The sequence below is a fragment of the Megascapheus bottae genome, chromosome 7, assembly GCF_031878675.1.
Source record: "Megascapheus bottae isolate mThoBot1 chromosome 7, mThoBot2.hap1, whole genome shotgun sequence".
Lineage (NCBI taxonomy): Eukaryota > Metazoa > Chordata > Mammalia > Rodentia > Geomyidae > Megascapheus > Megascapheus bottae.
In genome coordinates, this window is record NC_143515.1 from 46,578,054 (window position 1) to 46,601,291 (window position 23,238).

The 23,238-nt window shown below is 38.8% G+C and overlaps 1 protein-coding gene across 1 annotated transcript in view; it reads right to left on the reverse strand.

Annotated features, from left to right (window-relative positions):
* The window catches only part of Eml6 (EMAP like 6), a 223,555-nt gene that overhangs the window by 91,969 nt on the left and 108,348 nt on the right, over positions 1–23,238 (reverse strand). Inside the window, exons 9-14 of the mRNA XM_090336920.1 lie at positions 19,961–20,217; positions 15,466–15,678; positions 9,165–9,332; positions 8,129–8,235; positions 5,243–5,361; positions 2,003–2,189 (exon numbers count right to left, since the gene is read on the reverse strand). Of these exons, the coding sequence (XP_090193046.1) occupies positions 2,003–2,189; positions 5,243–5,361; positions 8,129–8,235; positions 9,165–9,332; positions 15,466–15,678; positions 19,961–20,217 (1,051 nt within the window). The remainder of the gene's footprint in view (positions 1–2,002; positions 2,190–5,242; positions 5,362–8,128; positions 8,236–9,164; positions 9,333–15,465; positions 15,679–19,960; positions 20,218–23,238) is intronic.

The following is a 23,238-nucleotide window of genomic DNA, read 5'->3' on the forward strand; positions in this document are numbered from 1 at the left end:
AGACTTTTTGTGCCCGGACTGGTTTTGAACCGCGATCCTCAGATCTCAGCCTCCCGAGTAGCTAGGATTACAGGTGTGAAACACCAGTGTCCGGCTAGTTAAGAGACATTTAAGACTCTACTTCAAATGTCTACTGTGCTGTCTTTTCTGTCTTTCCCTATGCTGCCTTTTTGTATTTCATAAGACTCTACTTTGTGGTCAAAGAAGTCATGCACGTGTTATCATGACATTATCCACGAAGGTCTTCCTACTTTTAATTATTTTCTACCACTGGAAGACCCAACTCTGTTTCTATCCCTGACAAAAAATTTCATGGCTTTACTATGTGTCCCTAAGGCAAACTGTCCTTGTGAGGATATGAGCTTCTACTGTACTAATTTCACCAAAAGAAAAAAATTAAAATAGTAAAATGACATTCTTCACAATACCTAGGGGGGAAAAAATCCCACTGGGTATGACCGCTTCTAAACAGAAAAGCAACAGTCAGAGATCTTACTAAGAAAGTCTGAGGGAGCCTCTACCTGGAGGTCTAGACTCTACCTTCACTCCTTCCCAGTTCAGCTCCCATCCCCTACCAATGACCGATGACATCTTATTTGCCAGTTATTGGACTGAGTACAGGTGTATGCAAAGAACCAAGCTCCAGTTTCAAAAAAAAAAGGTATTTAAATTTCATGAACTGAGAACGATCTGTTTATAAGATACACAAAAAAGTAAATGCAAGTAATAAGGCAAAGCAATGATCACTTGCTGTGAAGCCCACTGATGCCAGCTAACTCAGGATGCATGGCCTTACCAGCAGCTAGACAGGAGCAAAGCAGTGGTGCTCAACTTTTAGGGTACTGTAGTATTTTTTACAATCACTATAAAGGTTATTGCTCATTTTTTCTCCCCCAGATGCACATTTTCTATGGGTTGCCCACCTTTGACTCTCTTGATGTCATCCATGGACCTCATCAAGCTCGTTATAAAACTCACTCAGAAGCCTCTACAGCCTAGATATTGACTCTCAGAAACAGGCAGAATATAATGGTTTCATGCTAACTTTTGATAGAACAGCAAGAGACTATTCTTGAATTTGTAGTTTAGTGAGCATTAGTTGAAGTATTACCTTCAATGAAAAGTTTGTGATCAAACTAAACAAAAGCAAAATATACTTGTCTGAGAAAAATAGTACATTGAGAATATTTTGGCTACTTTTACCATTTTCCTAGCAAGATCCTCCACCTCAATTTAATAGATTCTTTGTTTACTAAATTTTTATTTTTCTCACCTCTCCTCTGCTAAATGTCAGAATAGACAGAAGGCCTTAGTTTGGGGTAACATTTTAGTAATAGTCTCAATTCAAGATTTAGCATTCTAAAAAACAGTTCAGGAGCCAGGAGTTTGGCCTAGTAGTAGTGCTTGCCTAGCATGCATGAAGACCGGGGTTCGATTACTCAGCACCACATTCATAGAAAAAAGCCAGAAGTGGTAGAGCTCCAGCCTTGAGAAAAAAATCTAAGGACAGTGGTCAGGCCCTGAGTTTAAGTAGCAGGACTGGCAAAAAACAACAACAACAACAACAACAACAAATAAAACAGTTCAGATAAAGTTTAAAGTTTTTCAAGGCTCGACTATAAAGTGATAAGTTAGCAAGTCTTATATATTTGCTAGAGTTTTGTGAAAATGACTACAATCTAGTTGTTACAACAGTTAAATCCTGTTGGTCCAATCAGTATTTGTTACTTAAGATATATTAAATGCTGGGTATACAATGATAAAAGAAATACAAAAGTTGTTCCTTCATAAATTGTTCACTATCAGATACATTCTTTTCAGATTTCATCACTTCAGAAAGACAGATCCTGAGGGGTTCCTAGTTCTAGAACATGTTGATTGATTGATTCTCTCATCATTAAGGAATGATCCAATGTTCTCTGAATCTTCAGCCTCCTGCCTCAAATTTACTTCTACTCAGCATTTCTTGAATTGACCTCTCTTTTTGGCTAGAGAAACACACCTGTCCGGTGGCCACATAATCCTTCACTGGATGGATGGTCAGGCTGAGAATGTCATCGTCATGTCCCAGGTAGAGTCTCTGGGTGTGTTGTTGCCTGTTATACACAACAGCAACTGCAGCAATATGGTAGACCACTTCTCCAGCTTGTGTGTAGAATAGATTGTTTCTACAGTCGTAGCCTCTGTAACTGAAGGACAGGGCAGAGCAATGCATGCTGGTTGAATGAATGGGGAATGTGAGGTGCAAGAGTTCTCAGAGACAAAGAAAACATGTTGAAGTAAATGTGCAAATGGAGCCCAAAGCACAACTGTTGAATGGCTAGAAGAGGACCTCTGAGGCATGGGATGACATTCTAAGAGGCACCTGAGCAGTGATCATTTTAACTGAATCTGTTCAGAGATCCTCAGCTACTAAATGTAATTCTTTCCTAAAATCGACCTTTGTGAACTCGCCCATGATCAGGCCTTCCTTACTTCATCTCTCCTTTCGTGACACTCTTCTCTCACTTTAGAGGTCACTGTCCTTCCTGGAATCTGAGTGTGGGTGTTACACTGGGGCATGGAACCTTCCAGGATCACTGAAACAAAGAGGCAATTCAAAGTACAAGCGAACAACTCTTAATGACCGGTATCCTCTGCAAATCAAGTGATCTCTAGTTCTCTGCTTTTTGGCAAGATTGAACAGAGACACAAATGAATAGTGATGGATGACTATTTTTTGTGACATTATCAAAATCAAAATATTATTTCATTTATAATACAGAAGGAGCTCAAAGAACAGAAAAACATTGCTATGATGAATCATTTCTATCTCGTCTACCTTTAATGAGAATAAACCCCTAGTGTTTAATCTACAAAAAGATGAAAAAGTGGAATGGACTCAATGCTAAACTCTACTACATTCTACCAAGAAATAACATATATGCACAGATAGCTGAACTAGAAAGAGATCCTCTTATTAAAATAATTCCAAATGTTGAATAATATAATTTGTAACATTTATGTTGATGTGGTAAATTTTTCCCTGCAAGTAATCATAACAACTCAGTTAAAATATTAAGAGCTTCTTAGGAAAGGATCGCAGGGGCTCAAAATCACATAAATCACATAAAATGATGCTTATTGAAATGAACCCTAAGAAACAAAAGTAAGAGGTCTTTTATTTACTGTTTATGGGTTTTTTTCCCCCTTAGGTCTATTCTTTTCTATCACTGATTCTAATTTCTATACCCTTTGTCTTATATATAAGTTTATCTGATTTGAAGAGTGAAAGGGGAAGAAGCACAGAAACCCTGGGACAAAGGCTGAACCAATTCAACAGTGAAGCCCATTAAACACTATGTTGGAAATGAACTTTGTGGGGAGAGAAGTCAGGAGGGAAAAAATTGGGAGAGAATGTGGTAGGGGGTGACACTGTTCAAAAGGAAATGTACTGACTCAATTACCTGACTCATGTAATTGTAATCCCTTAGTTTATCACCTTTACAATAATTTTTTTTTTTTTTGCCAGTCCTGGGATTGAGCTCAGGGCCTGAGCACTGTCCTTGGACTTTCTCAAGGCTAGAGCTCTACCACTTGAGCCTCAGCACCACTTCCGGCTTTTTTTTCTGTATGTATGTGGTACCGAGGAATCGAACCCAGGTCTTTGTGCATGCTAGGCAAGCACTTTAACCACTAGGCCAAACTCCCGGCCCCATACAATAACTTTTTTAAAAAAATTAAGAGCAGCATTGGCTAACAGAAGTATAATATGTGCCACATAGGAAAAAAAAAACATTTCTAGTGGCCACATTAAAAAAAACAGATGACGCTTAGAGGAAAGTCTTAACATATTTAAATCAATAAAAATATTTAATGCGATGGCCTACATTATTTTGGTGCTATTTAGATTTGAATCCAGATTGGTGCTCCATTGCTCAGCCACATAGGAGTTTTTTCTACTGGTTATTTTTTTTTTTTTTTTTTTTTTTGCCAGTCTTGGGCTTGGGCTCAGGGCCTGAACATTGTCCTTGGACTTTCTCATGGGTAGCGCTCTACCACTTGAGCCTCAGCACCACTTCCGGTTTTTTTCTATGTATGTGGTACCAAGGAATGGAACCCGGGTATTAGTGCATGCTAGGCAAGCGCTCTACCAATAGGCCAAACTCCTGGCCCGCTACTGGTTATTTTTTAAGTAGAGTCTTACTTTCTGCTCAGCATGTGCAATCTGTCTATTTTAGGCTCCCTAAAACAGGGCAACAGGTATGTGCCACCACCCTCAAGTCTTAGTTGAGACAGTCTTGCAAAGTTCTGTCTGGGCTGACTTCTAACTGATTCTCCTAATCTCAGCTTCCTAAGTGGCTGAAATAGCAAACAATGATACATATATATATATATATATATATATGTATACTCAGTCTTCATTTTTTATGTCAAGACTTTAAAATTGATGCGCACTTTACATACACAGCACATCTCACTTTCGTTGTGTTTTAAGTGCCTTATAGCCAGGGATACCTAGTGAATACTCCACTGGGCAGAGTTAACATGTAGTGTCAGAGGAAATGAAATTTAAACTGAGAACAGAAGGTATGATATGCAGTTACTAAAGACTGTTGGGCATAAAAACTACAGGTGAGGTAAAGATTTTTAGGGAAAATTAGAATGGATAGAAGTATGATAGACAGAGGATATAACAGAAGTACTTTTTCATGTTGTAATAGTAGAATAAAATAATTTATGCCACTTAGATTCTATTGGCCCATTAAAATGACAGATGTGAACATTTATTATACACCAGATATATATGTATTCTTCTTGACCATGTAAACTCACATAGGAGAGTTTTAGGTGCCAACATGGGTAAGAGTGTATGTAATTTTTATAAAGGTCAAAATTATTTTGGACATGAGAAAAATATTTGGAGAAAATACTGCCCTTGAATGGGATGCAGCCAAAGAAAGCAATGGGCTGGGAGATGAGAGAAAAGAAAACAGAGCTGGAAGAGAAAGAGCAGCGAGGCAGCCAGGCACAGAAACAGCCATAATGCTCAGCAACATGAACACAAACTCCAGCGGCAATCACATGGCAATGGCCGCTTCCGCATGCCTGGCAAAACCCGACAGAGTCACAGCTAAAATGTCAGCCACAGGAATGAGAGCCAATTGAAAGGAAAGTGAGTCCTTCAGCTTGTTCTGAGGCTGGTGACAGGCTTGGCAAAGACTGAAGAAGCAGCACAGGGCACTTGAGACAGGCTCCTCACCCATGTACGAACTGGAGTTTCAGGCTGTCCTCGGGAGCCTTCTCCCGTTTGAGGAAGGGCACTGCATGGTTTTTCTCTTTACTTTGCTGTTTTAGCTGAGGTAGATCTTCTTTGTAAACCTTAAAGTACAACAGAAACATTCAGACAGCACTCCTTTTCCAGGTTTCAAAACAGCAAGATGGTAGACTTATTGAGAAACTCTCCATTGCTTTAATAGGATGCTTAAAAAACATAAGACATTGAGATTAACTATTATTTTCTATTTGTAATTATTTATTTTTGGTGGTACTGTTTGTTTTTAACCCAGGGCCTTCTACTTGTTAGGTAGGCATTCTATCACTCAAGCCATACTCTCAACCCTCCTTTTGCTTTCGTATTTTTTTAGCCAGGCTATCTCCAGACCTCAATCTTCTTATCTATACTTCCCACATAGCTGTTATTAAAGGTGTACGACACCATGCTCCACTCACTAAGATGGGAATTTCAATAATATTTTGCCCTTGATGATTTGAAACTGTGGCCTTTCCACTTTCTGAGTAGTTAGGGTTACAGGTATGAGTCATCACACCCAGTCATTATTTTCTCTTAATGACCAAAAATTAAGATTGGGAGGGGGAGGGTATTACTGAGGTTTGAACTCAAGGCCTTAAATTCACTCAACTTGCTTGCTCAGCTGGCATTTTACCACTTGAACTATTCCTCACACCCTGCTTTCTGCTGGTTATTTTGAAGTCTCACAGTCTTTTCTGTCCAGACTAGCTTCAAACTTCAATCTCCAGGTCTCTGTCTTCTGAATAGCTAGGAGTATAGGCATGGGCCACTGGTGCAACCTTTTTTTAATGACTGGGATTCAAAATAATGTTCTTTTACTCATTTGATTTGTTATTATTTTCTTAGGTATTTATGTCCAAAAAATAAATTAAATTGTTACATTAGCAGTCATTTTCAATAAGGTACAATTAGTTTCTTTTTGGGTAAGAAATCTCTTGATACAAAATAAGAGTCTTGTGAGTCATTTTTTTCCCTTTGGTATTCTAGTCTTTCCAGGGCCTCATGCATCTTCACAGATCAGACTCTGAGACAAGCTCACTCTCTCCACCTAATTTGGTACATAAACCTGGCAGCTGAGACAAAAATTTTCTATAATTTAACTGAAATCTACATAAATATCATTTTTATGTTCTACCATCAAGAAATATTTAATATACTGAAAATGAAGTATAATGTATTAATTTCTTCATGCAGGAAAGTCTTCATTTGGTCAATTACAAATACCACAAAAATCATGAAATATTATAAAGTCTATTTCGAAGTCGGCCAAAAATCATTACAAAAAGAAATGGAAAGATATTAATTTTGTTTATTACCGAGACAGTGAACTAAGTTTTCAAGTCCAAAGATAATTATTCATCTGAATTCATGACACTCTCTCAAGGTCATCAGTTACTTACTTTAGAGCACTGAATTCTGGACTATTTCTACTGCTCATCTGATGAAATCTCATAGCCTCTGTGGGCCTCAATTTCCCATTTGTTAGAGGAGAATAAGTCCCTATTCACTAATGACTCAGAATACTGTGAACATAAATCAAATAATATAGCTGGAAATATTGAAAACCAAGGTGCCAGGAGAATGTATAAGTATAACAGATGGATCTCAATATAAGTCATGGCCTTTCATTCTTCACTAGCATCACTGTCTCAAGAGAAAAAAAAAACCCAACTGCACAAAGCGACTTGTTCCCCTGCAAGTCAATGTTCCCCTGCAAATTTTATGCTCATTTTGCTTCAATTTCATTTCCTCTTGATATCAGGGTATATTGTTTAGTGTTTGTATAACATTCTCAGATTAATCATTCCTTTCCAAATCCTTTTTCACTGTCATTGTGCTTAATCAATTTATCAGTACATAGTCAACTGACCTAATCATGAGGTTGGCCCTAAACTATATGTTGGATTGCCTTTGTACTAATCCAATTTTTCAAACACTGAATCAGTGATAATTATAGGAAGAAAAGCATAAATCAGGTGAAAAGCAGTAGAAGCCCAGAAGTACCTAGACTATTTGTTTTGTAGAGAAGCTCAGGCTAGCTTTCTTAGCCTCCAATCATGGACATACTTCACTACCCAGGGCTAAGATTTGGCCCATACAGGTTGATCTGGTACATCTCCATGGACAACACTGACAGGCAGTATACCTCAAAGCAGATATTCACTGCATGCTTGTGCACACACTCCTCCTCATACCTTTATAAATGACAGGGTAGAAAACAGAATCTCTACAGCAACCCAGTGATGAAGGGATGTGTATCTAGATTCCTCATAAGGATTAATTTCCTTAGCAGTCTGTTTAGAGCTAAAATGAAACGTCAGCTTTTAAAAAATTGAATGCAATGAAGAACTTTTACTAGTAGAGATGATTTCTGACAGGAGAAAAGAATACACACTGTAATTGGGCTTGTAGGGCTTTTGCTTTCAATTAAATAGATAATGGTTGCTGTGAGTTAGGAGAGAAAGGAGGCCAGAGGCTCACATACAATCTCCCATGTCCTTTGCTAAGAAAATGAAGATGGAAAATCTTGTAGTTTATATTCACATTTCTCTGCAAAAAAAAAACCCACAAAAAACAAAAGGAAGGTTTTACATAGTAAGGAAGCAAAAAGATCAAATATTAGGGGTTCTGGCTAGGGAATATTGCAACTAATTTTCATTTACTATTTAAAATGATCTGATTGGAATAAATTACTTCATTGAAAACATATTTGAAGGCAAGAAGTTTTTGCCTTACTGCTCTTCTGTCTAAGAGACAGCCGTTTTTAGCATAATTCCCCAATCCAAAGATGTCCAGGCTCTAGCTACACATTCTCACTGTGCTCTGCTCACAAACCTGGCGATCATAATTGATTTGAGTTTCTTGTTCAATATCAGAGTCCAACTCAGGCACATCAGATAAGTCAGAATCAGATTCTTCACTGCAGGAATCCGTGCCACCCTCTGAGGAAAAATAACCCATAGGACACAAGTCAAAATGCTCAGATGCTAAATAGTTTTTTTAAAAATGTTCATTTGAAGCATTTTCTTCCTTTCTTCTAGCAAAGTAAACAAAAACACCACAGCTTTCACTTAATATAGTTCCTAAAAATCTCTTTCCTTCCATTTTTTGGCTTAGTTCAGAGCTTCCCTTATCTCCCTTTCCAGGAACATCAACAGACAGTGACAACTTCTCTTCAGGCAGACAGGACACATTTGCTTTTGTTAGAGAGGATCCCTGGAGTTTAAAGCCTTGCTTTGAAAAATGTAAAATGTTCAGGTTTTATCAAAGAGAAAAAACAGGGCAAAAGTAAATCTAATCATAACAATAAACACTTTTTTTGGGAGGGGGAAGGAGCATACTGACATACTGGGACTTGAACTCTGAGCCTCAAGCTTGCTAGACAGGAACTTTACCACTGAGCCATACCTGCAAACCCCTAGCTTTTCAACATGCCTACCAAGTACTGAAAATTGTCCTAGTCAAAACCCTGCATGCAGAGCCCTTCCCAATAAATGCTCAATGATTATTCATTTTATTACCTGCTCATTCCTGCTGACATATCCATGGATATAAATAATAAGACTGAACTGGAACTCCTGGACTCCCCTCATGAACCATTCTCTGAATCTCAATATTCTGGTGGCAACATCTAGTCCCAATATTTCTTTGATTTCCCACAGGGTATTTGCTAGAAGCAAAATCCTTTTCAAAGAAAACTATCTCACTGACCCATATTAATCCCAAACATTTTTTCTTTTTCAAAATATTAAAAAATTTATTATACATTTCAAAATTGCTTTAACTCTTTACCCCCAGAATAGATGTTAGAATTATCCCTTCAATACTTTTCATTGACAAAAAGATATTGGAAAGCAGTGGCTCATTTTACCCTGGGGTGAGGTCTCTAGCAAGCCGTTGCTGACACCTTCTGGAATAAACCTCCACTGGAAAACAGAGTGGTCGGCCCCTCCCGTGCTTAACACCCATTGGAAGTCATGGGACCAGCGGACATTGGTGACGTGTGCAGAATGGCCCACATACTTTCTAAATTTGGCTCCTGTAAAGGTATTTTTATGAGAAGGTTAGTCATGTCAAAAAAAAAAAAAGAAATTCAGTCATTAAAAGGAACTCATGTTCCTATTCACATTGAGTAAAGTCTTAACATATATCAGAAAAATGGTTCGTCTTATATGTGATAGCAAACAAATGCTCTAAAATGTATCTCATTTATTCTATTCTGAATTAATCTGATGTTCAATCTTAAGGTGCAAGCTAAAGACAGATCTGAACCTGTTCCAAATAACACTTACTGCCTCACTGACTCTGAAAACAAATAAGAATGAATACATATTCTTATTCAAATGGAATATAAAATTGGCAGTGTTTCACAGCTGGAAAACAAAAAGGGATTCTGTGGAAATTTTTTAAGAATAATTGTTTGGGGTCCCACAGGTAAGAGAATGATTTTTTTTTTTCAGTCTCTCTTAAACTGGTTGCTTTACTCAACCAACACCAGATCCAGGGAGTGAGTGCAATGGGAAAAGCAAGAGCCTGCTTACTATATGCAGACCGTGAACTCCACACACTATGGAGGGGGGAGGTTAACAGCATGTCCCTTTCCCACTCCAAGAATCCCCATGTCTCTTCTCATTCTTAAATCCCTTTCACAGCTTTAAAATTCAAATATTCATGGGAAATGTAATGACTTAAATTTATATGGAGGTAAAAATGACTACTATCTGTACCCTGGTGAATCTTCTTCCACCCACTCCCCCACCCCAAGCCTACTGGCTTACTGCCACAGAAGAAAAAAAGGCATTAGTTTTGGGGGGTTTTGTTTTGGTCGGTCATGGGCCTTGGGCTCTGGGACTGGGTACTGTCCTTGAGTTCTTCAGCTCAACACTAGCATCTACCAATTGAGTCACAGTTCCACTTCTGGTTTTCTGGTAGTTAACTGGAGATAAGGGTCTCATGGACTTTCATGCCAGGCTGACATTGAACCAAGATCCTCAGATCTTAGCCTCCTGAGTAACCAGGATTACAGGCATGAGCCACTGGCACCTGGTTTTTAATTGTCTTTGTAATGATGGGACAAGCAAAAAGTTAGAAACGCCAATAACATATATAGATGGCTTTTCATGGCCACTCAGCTACAGCATTGACCACGTGTAGATTTGTTGTAGATCTGTGAAGCGCTGGGCTTTGAATGTAAACCTGCCTAGGTCACCAGTGGCCTAAATAGATTTTGGCAGGAATGTCAAATTGATTCCAAACAGGGCCGATACAAATAGTATTAACTTAGTAACTGGGAGGAAAGTGTGTTGTCACATGCCTCTGGAGGTCCTAAAAGTGCAGGGCTATCCTCTGAGATTATTCATAGTGATCTGAAAGACACGGCAGAGAATTCTTTGCTTCAAAACAAAGCAAATGGAATATGACAAAAGTGCAGGTATGTCATCCAAGAGGAAGTTACAAAAGCCACTGCCAATCTGCTTTGCTCTCTGTCTTGGATCATGTCATAAAGATACTCAGGCAGCCTACATAAACAGTCATGTGACAAAAATATGTAACACTTTCAACTACACGTTCTGGGACCAAGAGGAAGCTGGTCCTCTGGTATCCTTTACACGACTTCCTCCTCATGAGAGACCTTGAACCTGAACCATCCAGCTGTTCTATTCATGAATCCCAGATATCATATTCCCCAGCTCCCTGGAGGCAAAGAAAACAAAACCCGTGAGATCATACATGTTTCTTATTCAAAGGTGGTAAATTTGGGGCGGCGAGGGGGGGGGTGGGGGGGTGGGAGGCGGATCTGGAACCAGATCCTGGGAAAGGATTATATTACTAGACTCAAGGGCTCTCATGTGATTTTCTGGTCCCTCTCCCTCATCTAGTTCACTACAAGCACACAGGCCCCTTTGGATTCCTCAAGTGCACCAGGTACTCTCTGCCTCTAAGTCTTGAGTTTGCTGATGCTTCCCTTTGGAATGCTGCTTTCCTGGATATCTAATTGTCTGCTTATCTTTTTTCCTTCAGGTTGCTGCTAGTCAAATAACTACCTGTGAGCCTGTCTTTTGACCTTATTTGATACAGAACACACCACCCTTATTTACTTTTTCTTGTGTATTGACTGTGTTCACCAGTAGAACAGAAGCTCTATGAGGGCATCACGATGTGCTTTGTTTTGCTTATTGCCATATCTGCCATAGCAGTTAAATAATAGTTATCAAATAAATGAAGGCCCAATCAATCTATCTCCTCCAAGTTTCTCCTTAGGATAAGTGATGGGACAAGTTTTCCTTTTGTTCTTTGTCCTACCAGAGGCTCAGGCCTCATCTCCATTTCTTCTCTATTTTCTCACTCATGTCTTTAAAAACAATCCATGCACCCTGTGACTACTCAATGTTCATCTCCAGCCTTGAATTCTCTCCATGGCCCATGTGCCATGTCTACTTCAACATCTAACAGGTGCCTCCAACTTGCCATGGATAAAACAGAGGAGTTTTCTTTCCCATTCTTGATCCTATAAAACATGCAGCATTTTCTTTCCTTATTTTCTTTATTTAGTTTCTTTATTGGTGTCCCAGTTCTGGTCTTGAACTCAAAGCCTGGGCACTGTCCCTGAGCTTTTTTGCTCAAGACTAGCACTCTACCACTTGACCCAAAGTTCCATTTCCAGGCATTTCGTGATTAACTGGAGATAAGAGTCTCACAAGACTTTCTTGCTCAGGCTGGCAACAAGCCATGACCTTCAGATCTAAACCTCCAGAGTAGCTAGGATTATAAATGTGAACAACTTGTGCTTGGCCTTTTTTTTACTTTTTCATCTTTGTAAATGGTACTACCTGCTATTTCATTGTTCAAACCCCCAATTTAGGAGGTATCCTCATTGTTTTCCCCCTCTTTTCCAACAGAGTCTGTCAATAAGACCTCCAGCTCACTTCTTGAAATCTTGCCTATATTAATCCTAGCCATATGGCCTCTCAATTGAGCTCCCCCACTCTCCCACTGTCATAGTATTACAGTGGTCTTTGGACAGCTCAAGTTGGTCATGTCACTCCTCCACTTCAATCCTCAGGACTTTTTCACTGCACCCAGAATAGAACCCACTTTTTTAGTAGCAACTACAGATCTGTGCATGGTATGGGCCTGCCACCCTCTTCAACCTCATGGCACATCTCTTCCCTCACGATTGTCTGACCTGCTCTACCTCAGGCACACTTCAGCAACAGTGAAAGCCAACACTCGCCTTCCCAGGTTTCTGCAAGTCAAGTTCACAACATCCTGGACCCTTGTCACAGGATGTAGAGCTCTAGATCTGTGTACAGAGGTATGCATGTAGAGGGAGAATGGGATGGGAAAACATGGGCCCTTGGAGAAGGCATGGCACCAAGGGTGACAAGCCATGGCCTCCACCTCATGTTGGAGTCTGTGCGGAGACCAAACAGGATGAACATAGGAAAAACTGCCAGTATCAATTTTGATTACTGTAAGATTCGAGAGCTGTCAAAATGAGAAACACAAATGGCTTTGTCTGTATGGGCGGGGATTGGGGGAGGGAAATGGGGATCAAAACATGAGAAAGGGTATCAATGTTTCTGAAATAATACACCTTCTATCTGGTGAATATAATGTAACCCGTCTATTAATTACAATAAAAATATATGAAAAAATAAAGCCAATTCAGCCATTTTCATTAACTACATTAGGTGAAAGTACTGTGAATTAGAATGTGTGTGTGTGTGTATCCAAGTGTGTCAAGTTAGTTTGGTGAGTTCTATTTAATTACAGGAGGAAACCATGCTTGCTCAGCATCTCACACTTATTCACAGTAAAAGACACATATGAACAGAGGTTCACACAGGTTCAGAGCTTGGGTGGGAAGGGGGTGGGGAGTACTTCTCACTGGTACCCTGTGTCAGAGAGGGGAAAGTTCCACAACTGTTATTCCTACCAACAATTATCATAGATTTTTCTTAACTTCCCCAAGAACAGTTTCAACACCAGAAAAGAAAAACAATGACACAAATGCCTAGAAGTCTCTAAGGCGAACTGCAAAATGTATAAGTATACATCACTTGAGGTGGAATAACTCCCTTTGCCAGGAGGATGTGACTATTGAGGCCGAGTTCCGAGGTGCAGGGAGGGCCTTCTCTGCTCTCACACAGCAGTCACCTTGTCTGTCCATTCTTTTTTTTTTTTTTTTTTGCCAGTCCTGGGCTTGAGCTCAGGGCCTGAGCACTGTCCTTGGACTTTCTCAAGGCTAGAGCTCTACCACTTGAGCCTCAGCACCACTTCCGGCTTTTTTCTATATGTGGTACGGAGGAATCGAACCTGGGTCTTCATGCATGCTAGGCAAGCACTTTAACCACTAGGCCAAACTCCCGGCCCTGTCTGTCCATTCTTATTCCTTCTGTGGGCCATCTGCACAGGATTACTGTTCACATAAAATTTCCTATTTTGACAGACATCACCAGTCACCCGCTCTCAACTCTGGGGATAGAGCCTCACTTCCTTTGCCATCTTCCAGATCCAACTGTGCTTCACAGATGAGATGCACAGGATACACAGGAGATAACACCCAGAACTCTTGAGTTCTCACAGTGGAGACCAGCAACACTACTTCTGACCTCAATCAGACATGTGTCCTCTGAATCCTGAATTTCCACACATCATCTAACTTGCCTACCTTACCCTTGGCCAGCACTTCACTCTGTGTAATCAGCTGTCTCTACTCACATGGTCCTTTAGGAAGAGAGGGAGGAGTGTGAACTAGCACACAAAGGTACTTCTGTACTGTTGAAGCTGATGGCTGTTTGGTCAAGTGTCAGTAATGGCACTGCTGCAATATATTTCATGTTCCATTCTGTACCATAATTGTCACTATTTCAAAACTGCCAGTTAGCTGAAAATGACTTTCTGATTACATTTTCCAATCCCTGTTCTTGCTTAATTTAAAAATCGCTCAAGTGAGAGAGTGTTGAAGCAGCAACATGTCTCTGCTGATTACTTTTGTGAGATCCTATTTTTCAGAACATGGTGGCCAAGCCTCAGAAAGAGCCCGTGTAGATAGTCTATGTAAACTTGAAGAGGAAGAAGAGAATGAGATTACTGTATAGCTAATTTGGTCATTTTACATAGCTGGAAGGTACCACATAACTGCATTGACACAAGTTCAACAATAATATACACAGTAACAAAACTTGAGGGCATTGAAAGTTGTTTTGAACCTAATTTCTCACTCAAAAATTAGTTAAGGGCCAGGAGTATAGCCTAGTGATAGAGTGCTTGCCTAGCATATACAAAGCCCTGGCTTCAATCCTTCGTACCACATATACAGAAAAGGCCAGAAGTGGTGCTGTGGCTCAAGTGGTAGAGTACTAGCCTTGAGAAAGCTCAAAGACAGTACGTGGGCCTTGAGTTCAAGTCCCAGTACTGGTAAAAAAAAAATTACCAATTAGTTTTTCTAAATCTGCCTTGAAATATCAGTGCTGTGACAAGGGATCTATAATCTGCCCTGTCACCAGGAAGATCACTTTCAGATTTTAATTATGTCTAATCAGCTTTACTTATCTGTGTACAAGCCCAAAAAGCTAAGAAGCATATTATAACATTTTAATAATGAATATATAATTTAAATAATGAATATTTATATAAATGTACATAAAATAGGACTCTTTTTTGGAACGTGAGCCAGAAAGGCTTATGAATCATGAAATGTTATTATTAACAAATCCTGACTTGAATTTGCAAAAACATGTATCTTAGGATGACAGAGCAGATCTGGAGCCAGGCCCTGGTGGCTCATATGAGAAATCCTAGCTACTCAGAAGGCTGAGATCTGAGGAACAGAGTTCAAAGCCAACTTGGGCAGAAAGTCTATAAAACTCTTATTTTCACCTAACACCCAAAAGCCAGAAGTGGAAGTATGAGCCCTAGCCTTGAGCATAAAAAACAAGAGCACACGTGCCAGAGTTCAAGCCTCAGTACACATACATAGACACACACACACACACACACACACACACACACACACACACACACAGACCTTGCAACAAATGCTATGTAAAATAAAGAGTAATATAGATATATAAAAGGAAGTAATGAATGTGCTAAATAAGCACCTAGAAACGAAGCCTTTTGTACTATTTTATAGTCCAGAGCAATCTTCACTTTTTTGGCCTTACCTTTTTTGAGACAAGGAAATTTAAACAATTTGACCAGTCCAAAATCATCTCCAGACACAAGCACTGAGCTGTTATAATTTGCATCCACTGAGTTGATGTCGGTAATCTCAGTGTACTTAGGCCAAATTCCAGTCACTTCTGGGCCTTTCACACAGGTCCATGAGGCCCAGGGAATCCCCTTGATCTCTTCTTTACTTGTTAAAGGTTTCCCCGCTGAAAGTGATTGGCAAGAATGTACAGTTAGATTTATAAAAAAAAAAGTAGAGTCAAATCTACCAGGTTCATTTTTCTTGTAAATTTTTCTATAACTGCAATTTTTCTAAATTAAAGAAACTCTTCACCCATTTTGTGATTTTATTTTTGAGGTTTTAAGGAAAGCACTCACTCAAAACTCAGGCATAAAAATAGAAGATAATTGTTAGATTAAATATAATTTCTCAAATATTAGTATCTATTTGTCTTTAATTACTTAGATATAGTGCTATTATGTTTCACATTTTTAATTAAATGGTTACGTTATCAAGCGTTATCACACTATATCATCAACATTTTGCTAGGCTTAAAACTTTGGCTATTATCCTAAGCTTCTATTTTTCATGCTTTAAGGATGCTTATATATGATGTTTTTTTTTTATTCAGACTGTAAATCAGTTTCTAAAAAACAATAGATTTTATTACGCTTTACAGTTCTGGGCACCAAATCCACATTACCATGACAGATGTAAACTGGTTGGGGAAAACAGTTCTCAACACCATTGTGTTGGGTCTGGTCCCAAACATACCGTCACATACATCATTTCCACCAGTAGAAAGAACACGTAAGGGGAAAATACAACCAATAAGAAAATGCTTGGCAAATAGCCAGACACAATTTAAAATTTTTAAATTAATACAGTTAAGGTTCTGTCTGGACAGTTACCTTCTTGAAAGGAACCGTGGCTTGTTTAAGAAAAGAATCTGAGCATAGATGCCCTGACACATTGTTTGTGCTGTTCAGTTCATGCCCCAGACAGTGGACTAAACAATACTGCTTAAGAATTCATTAGAAAAATCCATGGAATAGGTGAATTTGTAGATAGACCATAACCCCTGACCTCCTTTAGAGAATGCAGACGTAGGAAGTAACTCAAAAAAGGAAACCCCACCTTTATACACTCATTTGGAGCTGTACTATCTGGACTAGCAGAGAAGCTGGAAATAAGCCCAAGTGTACAATAATAGCCATAATGTAGATTATGAGTTCATCACTGAGCAGGATATTATTTTGTTATTAAAAATGACAAACATATTCCAGATGTTTCCACACACAGAAAAATATATGAGAGCACATGTAGAGAGAAGATATAAAGAATGAAACACTTAAACAATGGTGCAATGATTGATTTGGTAATACAGATACTCTTAAAATAGAGTTGTATGTTAGAGATTATGCTATGGTAACTATTTTTCTGCAGATCTAGGGAATTAACCCAGAGCTTTGTGCATGGTAGGCAAATATTCTATTACTGAGCTATCCCCCTCAGTTTTTAAATTTTTTATTTTGAGACAAGGTCTAATGTAGACCTCAAACTTGTGGTCCTTTAACCTTCTAAGTAGTTATAAATAATTTTCCAATAAAAGCTAAAGGTAATTTATTATTATTTAGGGTCAAGATTAATGCTAAAATTTTGTTCTTTACATTTTGAAAACTTATTAGAAATATATACATCCATCATTTATGAAATTTTAGTAATTATAAACTGCTACTATTATTATGAACATTCCACTAATCTCTTACAAAAGCATGGTCACAAATAAAAATTGTGGCTTTGGAAAAAATCCCAGTGAACATATTTTACCAAATAATCATATTATGAGGAATTTAGTTAGGAAGAGTACAGGCTTGGGACTAAAGTAATTACAGCAAATGAGGACTAGAATTTCACATCTTTGAGGACTCAATCTTGAGCTGCTATTTAGAAGCTCCAAACTGATTTCAGAGACAGTCTAATTTCTCTTTCTAAAGTTTCCATAGATTACTGTGCACCTTTGGATCCGAGCAGAAAGCAGAATGCTCTCCTAATGCTCACGAGGCCAACGACCCTTTTTATGTGCATCATGACAAAGTGCTTCTGCCAGGCAACCTACAGGTTTGCTCTCCAGATTATTTTCATCTACTTCTAAGCCTTCTGCAGAATTATATGTTCAGACAGAAATGGTGACTACTCTGAAAGTATCCTGTTACTTATTAAGCCTTTCAGACATGCATTAATGAACACTGAAATTAGCAAGAAGCTGGAAAGAGGGAGTGGCTGATGAGACAAAAAACCTGGATAAAGAACTAAATGGGGGGCCGGGAGACTAGCCTAGTGGTAGAGCGCTTGCCTAGCATGCACAAAGCCCTGGGTCCAATTCCTGAATACCACATACTCAGAAAAAATCGGAAGTGGTGCTGTGGCTCAAGTGGTAGACCTCTAGCCTTGAGCAAAAAGTGTCCAAGGACAGTGCCCAGGCCCTGAGTTCAAGCCCTAGGACTGGCAAAAAAAAAAAAAAAAAAAGAACTAAATGGGTCATGAACCTTCAAATATTTGGAAGTTAGCTGGACAACTAATTCTGATATATCTACTTTTAAAATGATGAAATATTTTAGGAATACATAATACCATAGATTCTACTATAATGCACAACTGTGTCCATCATCCAGCTATAATACAGCTTAACATTTTGGTCTTTATCATAGAAATCAAAAGAAAATGTTACAGACAGTTAACTTTCACTGGGCACTCCTTCCAATTTCATGCCTCCTCCTTTTGTCAAGGTAACCAGCATCCAGATTTAGGTGGTTATCATTTTTAAATCTTATGTATGTTTATGATTATACAATGTGTGATGCATTTTCACATCCTAAAATTTTATATTAAATGATCATAACTTGTCCATAGCCTTCTGCATTTGCTCTCAACTTGTATTTGCTCAACATTATATTTTTGAAATCCATCCATATTGACTCAAGTAGCTCTAGGTTAGATTCATTACAGTATCCTATTACCATTTCCATTTAATTAAGCTCTCCCATGCTAAGCGTCATTGAGAAACTAGGTATGCCTCACTCATGCCACAGCATTCCTGCACATGAGCCTTTGGTATATATTCCTGCCATTAATGCACATGGTTTTATTTCCCTTTTCTCAGCATTCAACACTGACAGACTACTTCTATTCTATATAACGTAAAATGATACCTCATAATTTCAGTTACCATATTCTTGTTTATTTGGTGCTTAGTTCATCCATTTAGTGGTCTTTTAAGATATGTAGTTTTCCTTTCATTTATTTTTAGCCATTCTTTACATACTTTGTGTATACCTTTTGCACTTTATAACAATTGCAAAGGATTTATCCCTAGTCTATTCCTTGTCTCTGAAACTTACATTCTATTAGTTTTCTATTATAGTAAGAATAGAAAATTATTATTATTATTATTATTATTATTATTATTATTATTACGCATGAACTCAGGGTCTGAGTGCTGTCCCTGAACTTCTTCCACTCAAGGCTAGTGCTCTATCACATTAAGTCACAGAACCAATAGTTTTCTCGTGGTTAGTTGGAGATGAAAGTCACATAGACTTTCCTGCCCAGGCTGGTTTTGAATTGTGATCATCAGATCTCAGCCTCCTGAGTAGCTAGGATTATAGGCATGAGCCACCAGTGCCGGGCTTAGTTCTCTATTTATATGTGTTCTGACTTAGTAATCTGCTATAGGGATTTGGGATTCATAGATCTTGTCTCAGAAATTATTACTTGTCTCCTTGGGCATGGTTGCCTATAATTCTAGCTACTCAAAAGGCTATCTGAGGATCAAGATTCAAAGCCAGCCCTGCATAAAAGGACCTGAGACTCTTATCTCTATCTTATCTTTAATTAAACTGTAGAAAAAACAGGGAAGTAAAGCTTCGCTAAGGGTAGGGTGGTGGCCTTGAGCTCAGAGCTCAAGGACAGCACCCAGGCTGAGATCAAGCCCCATGACCCACAAAAAAAAAAAAAGAGAGAAAGAAAGAAAGAAAGAAAGAAAGAAAGAAAGAAAGAAAGAAAGAAAGAAAGAAAGAAAGAAAAAAAAGAAAAATGAAATTATTCCTTGTTTTATGTCAGAAGGTATTCTTTTATATTTTATTTTATTTTTTTATCCATTGTGGGGTTTGGACTCTGGGCCTGGTCACTGTCCCTGAGCTCTTCAGCTCAAGGCTATTGCCCTACCCTGGGTCTGGGCATTGTCCCTGAGCTGAAAGGCTACTGCTTTACCCCTTGAGCCACAGCACCACTTCTGGTTTTCTAGTGGTTAATTGGAGATAAGAGTCTCACATTCTTTAGTACTGGAGCTGGCTTTGAACCTCCACCCTCAGATCTCCGCCTCCTGAGTAGCTAGGATTACAGGTGTGAGCCACTGCACCTGGCTCTTTTATATTTTCTTCATGTGGTTCGGAGTTTCACAAGCAATCATTGACTACACAACTTACATGGCATTTTGTAGAACAATCTTTCTCCTGCACCATCATTAGTTTGCAAGTATTTACTATCCAAGGACCAGTCAATGTGTGTAATAAAACTAAGGGACTTGTTGCATTCTCCTATTTTCTTATACCGCTGAGCAACAGCATAGACATCCACTGGTCCATCATTGGACCCCACTGCCAGGTAAGAGCCATCTGGAGAAAACTTCATTTCATGAATGACTTCTTTTCGATCTTTGATATGAACCACTTCTGTCATATCTCTGAAAGAATAAAAAGCAAAAGTGATAAGCAGAAATCTAGAAATAGGAATCCCAAGTCTTGCCTTAAAATATACATCAGAGAAAAATGTTTTAAAAGGAAGAGAAACCACATAGGAATTAAAAGAGTAACTTCTGAGATATGACATACTATTTAAAATTTATAGCCAGTGCATAAAATTAAGAGTAAACATTAGAACAATATTTTGGGCTTTCAATAACTTAAGTGTAGAAAACTTTAATTCAAAGAATATTTTCATTCACTTTCAACTCTTTATTGTTTTTTCCCTAAGCTTTTTGTTTAAGAAATTGAAATTTTTTTGTTTGTTTTTTGGGTCTCCAAAAAAAAGTGTTCTTTTATTTTTTTTCCCTTGAGATCCTAACCCAAAAAATAACTGAAAGAAAAGAGTTCTAAAAGCATGGCTCAAGTGGCAGAACCCTTGCCTAACAAGTGTAAGGTTCTGAGTTTAAGCCCCAGTACTACCAAAAATTATTTTGAAAATATGCCATGTACACATGGTATCCTTAATATGTGGCTATTAGATCCAAACAGTACAAGAGCGAGGACTGAAAAGTTGCATACCCAATGCTATGGACACGGTATTGGAAATATAAACACAACTACATAGTCATAAAAACTTATTACTCTATAGACATAATGTTTTATTACATAGATTATTATGTATCTATGACATACAAACTCTCAGCCTAATTTTACTTATGTTCTAAAATCTAAGTGCCAGTGATTTTATATAGAGATTCCCTTCTTGAATACTTGTTTGTTAAATAAGTCATTTGAAATATGATGTAAAAATCAATGTTAATAAATTTTTTAATTTTAAAAAAAGCCATGGAGAAAGACAAATTAGCATAATATATTAGTAAGTGATAGTGTTGAGGGGAGCAGGGAGTGTTAAGGGGAGCAGGGACTGGCGCCATCCAGAATGCCTAAGAGTTCCCCCGCCCCATTGTGGAAGGTCGACAATGGTACAGCCCAGCCACCTTGACCTCCCCAACCTCCCCATGAGGAGGGATATGTGGTACAGCCCAGCCACCTTTGCCCTTCTAGGGAAGGGCAACCTTGACCTTCTCCCCACCCCCATGAGGAGGGATATCCACTTGGATGGGAGGGGGCCTGTTTTGTGTGGAGACCTTTCCAATTTGCCTGCCAACTCCAGCTAAGGTGATAGGTAAATTCGAACACTGGACTGTGACCCTATTGGCTACCTGCGTGTGGCCGGAGCTGGTAATGGTCCCTCTGTGTATGTGACTATCCCATTGGCCACCTGTGTGGCCAGGTTCGACCACATGGGTTTTGCCCTTAAAAAAACCCTGCGTGAGAGCTGCTCAGGGTCACAGTGTCAGCTCCCGAGTCTGCACTGTGTCCCTGGCCGGTCAGTTCACCATCTATTTCCCCTGGCTGGTCAGTGCACCATTACTTCCCCAATAAATTCACCTTTTTATATGAGACTGTCTCTGTGTGGTGGACTCTGGTGGGACGTGGAATCCCCACCTGGAGGGATGTGGAATAATCCCCTCCTCTTGACCCCATAACAATAGCAGGTATAAGGGATTAACTTATGGAAGCAAATACTTGTTACAATTGATTCATTTGGTTTTAGAGTTGATGAACCATAAATAAAACTATCTTTTACATATTAAAGAATAAGAAACTTGCTGAGTACAGTGGTTCACAAGTAGTCCTATCTACTTAGAAAGGAGACCAGGAAGATCTAGGTTCAAGGCCAGTCTGACCAAAAAGCTTGTGAGATCCCATCTTGGTACACAGATGTTATCCAAGATTCACAGAAAGGACTGCAGTCTCAGATGGCCCAGGCATAAATGTAAGATTCAATTTGAAAATAGCTAAAGCAAAAAGAACTGGGGAGCATTATTCCAGTGGCAGAGCACCCACCTAACAAGTGCAAACCCCAGTACTGCGAGAAGGGGAGAGAGAGAGAGACAGAGAGAGAGAGAGAGAGAGAAAGAGAGAGAGAGAGACAGACAGACAGACAGACACATACACAGACACAGAGAGAGAGAGAGAGAGAGACAGAGACAGAGAGATATAGAGAGACAGAGACAGAGAGGGACAGAGACAGAGAGAGACAGAGACAGCAACACAGAGAGAGAGACAGAGAGACAGAGGGAGGTGTCTAATAAACTTGATGCACAGTATTGCAAAAAGAACAAGTCCAAAAAGCATAGGGAAATTACTTTTTCATTGTTAAACTGCTATGTGATGATTCTTCATTATGAATGATCAGTAATGAATAAACTGTACCACTGAAGTCATTTGTACCTTTTAAGAATTTCTGCTAACATTTAACTGCTTACTGAGGTTGCTTTTTCCTTTCCAACTATTAGAGGATTATGACTGATAGGGCCCTTGAACTGGTAAAAACAGCTTTATCAATTCCAAAACTGAATGAATCAATCATAACAAGTATTTGCTTCCACAAGATAATCCCTTATACCTGCTATCACTTATTAATATTTTATGGTATCCAGTAATACCATAAAGCAGATATGTAGATTTGTTTAGTCTTTTTTTTCTTTTTCTTTTTGGCTTGGGAACTCCATCAGAAAGAAAATCTAGTAATTAGCCATCAGTCATCAGAAAAAGGAAATGTTGCCCACCAATTTGGTTAATGTAGCTAGTAATGAAAACATTAGTATATTAAACATTAGTATAATAGTAAATACCAAGCGCATTCTTCAATGCTGTACAGAATTCTTTGCAAAACATGGGACATTTACTTTACAGCTGCATTGCTTTTTGGTAATTCCAAACGTGCGAGCCAGGAAAACAACTAACGTATTCAGAGAAATTATAAGGGCAGGTCATAATTTTTGTTCAGGAAAAATAACACAGGCATTGCCAAATAGAAAACATTCTACTTCTTATCAATTATGAAAAGAAGAAATCTTATCCAACTTGACCTCTAAAAACCTGGTGTGCTGCTGCTTGCAGCTTTGTTCTTTCTTCTTCCTGTCTTGACTTAACAAACAGCCAACAATCTC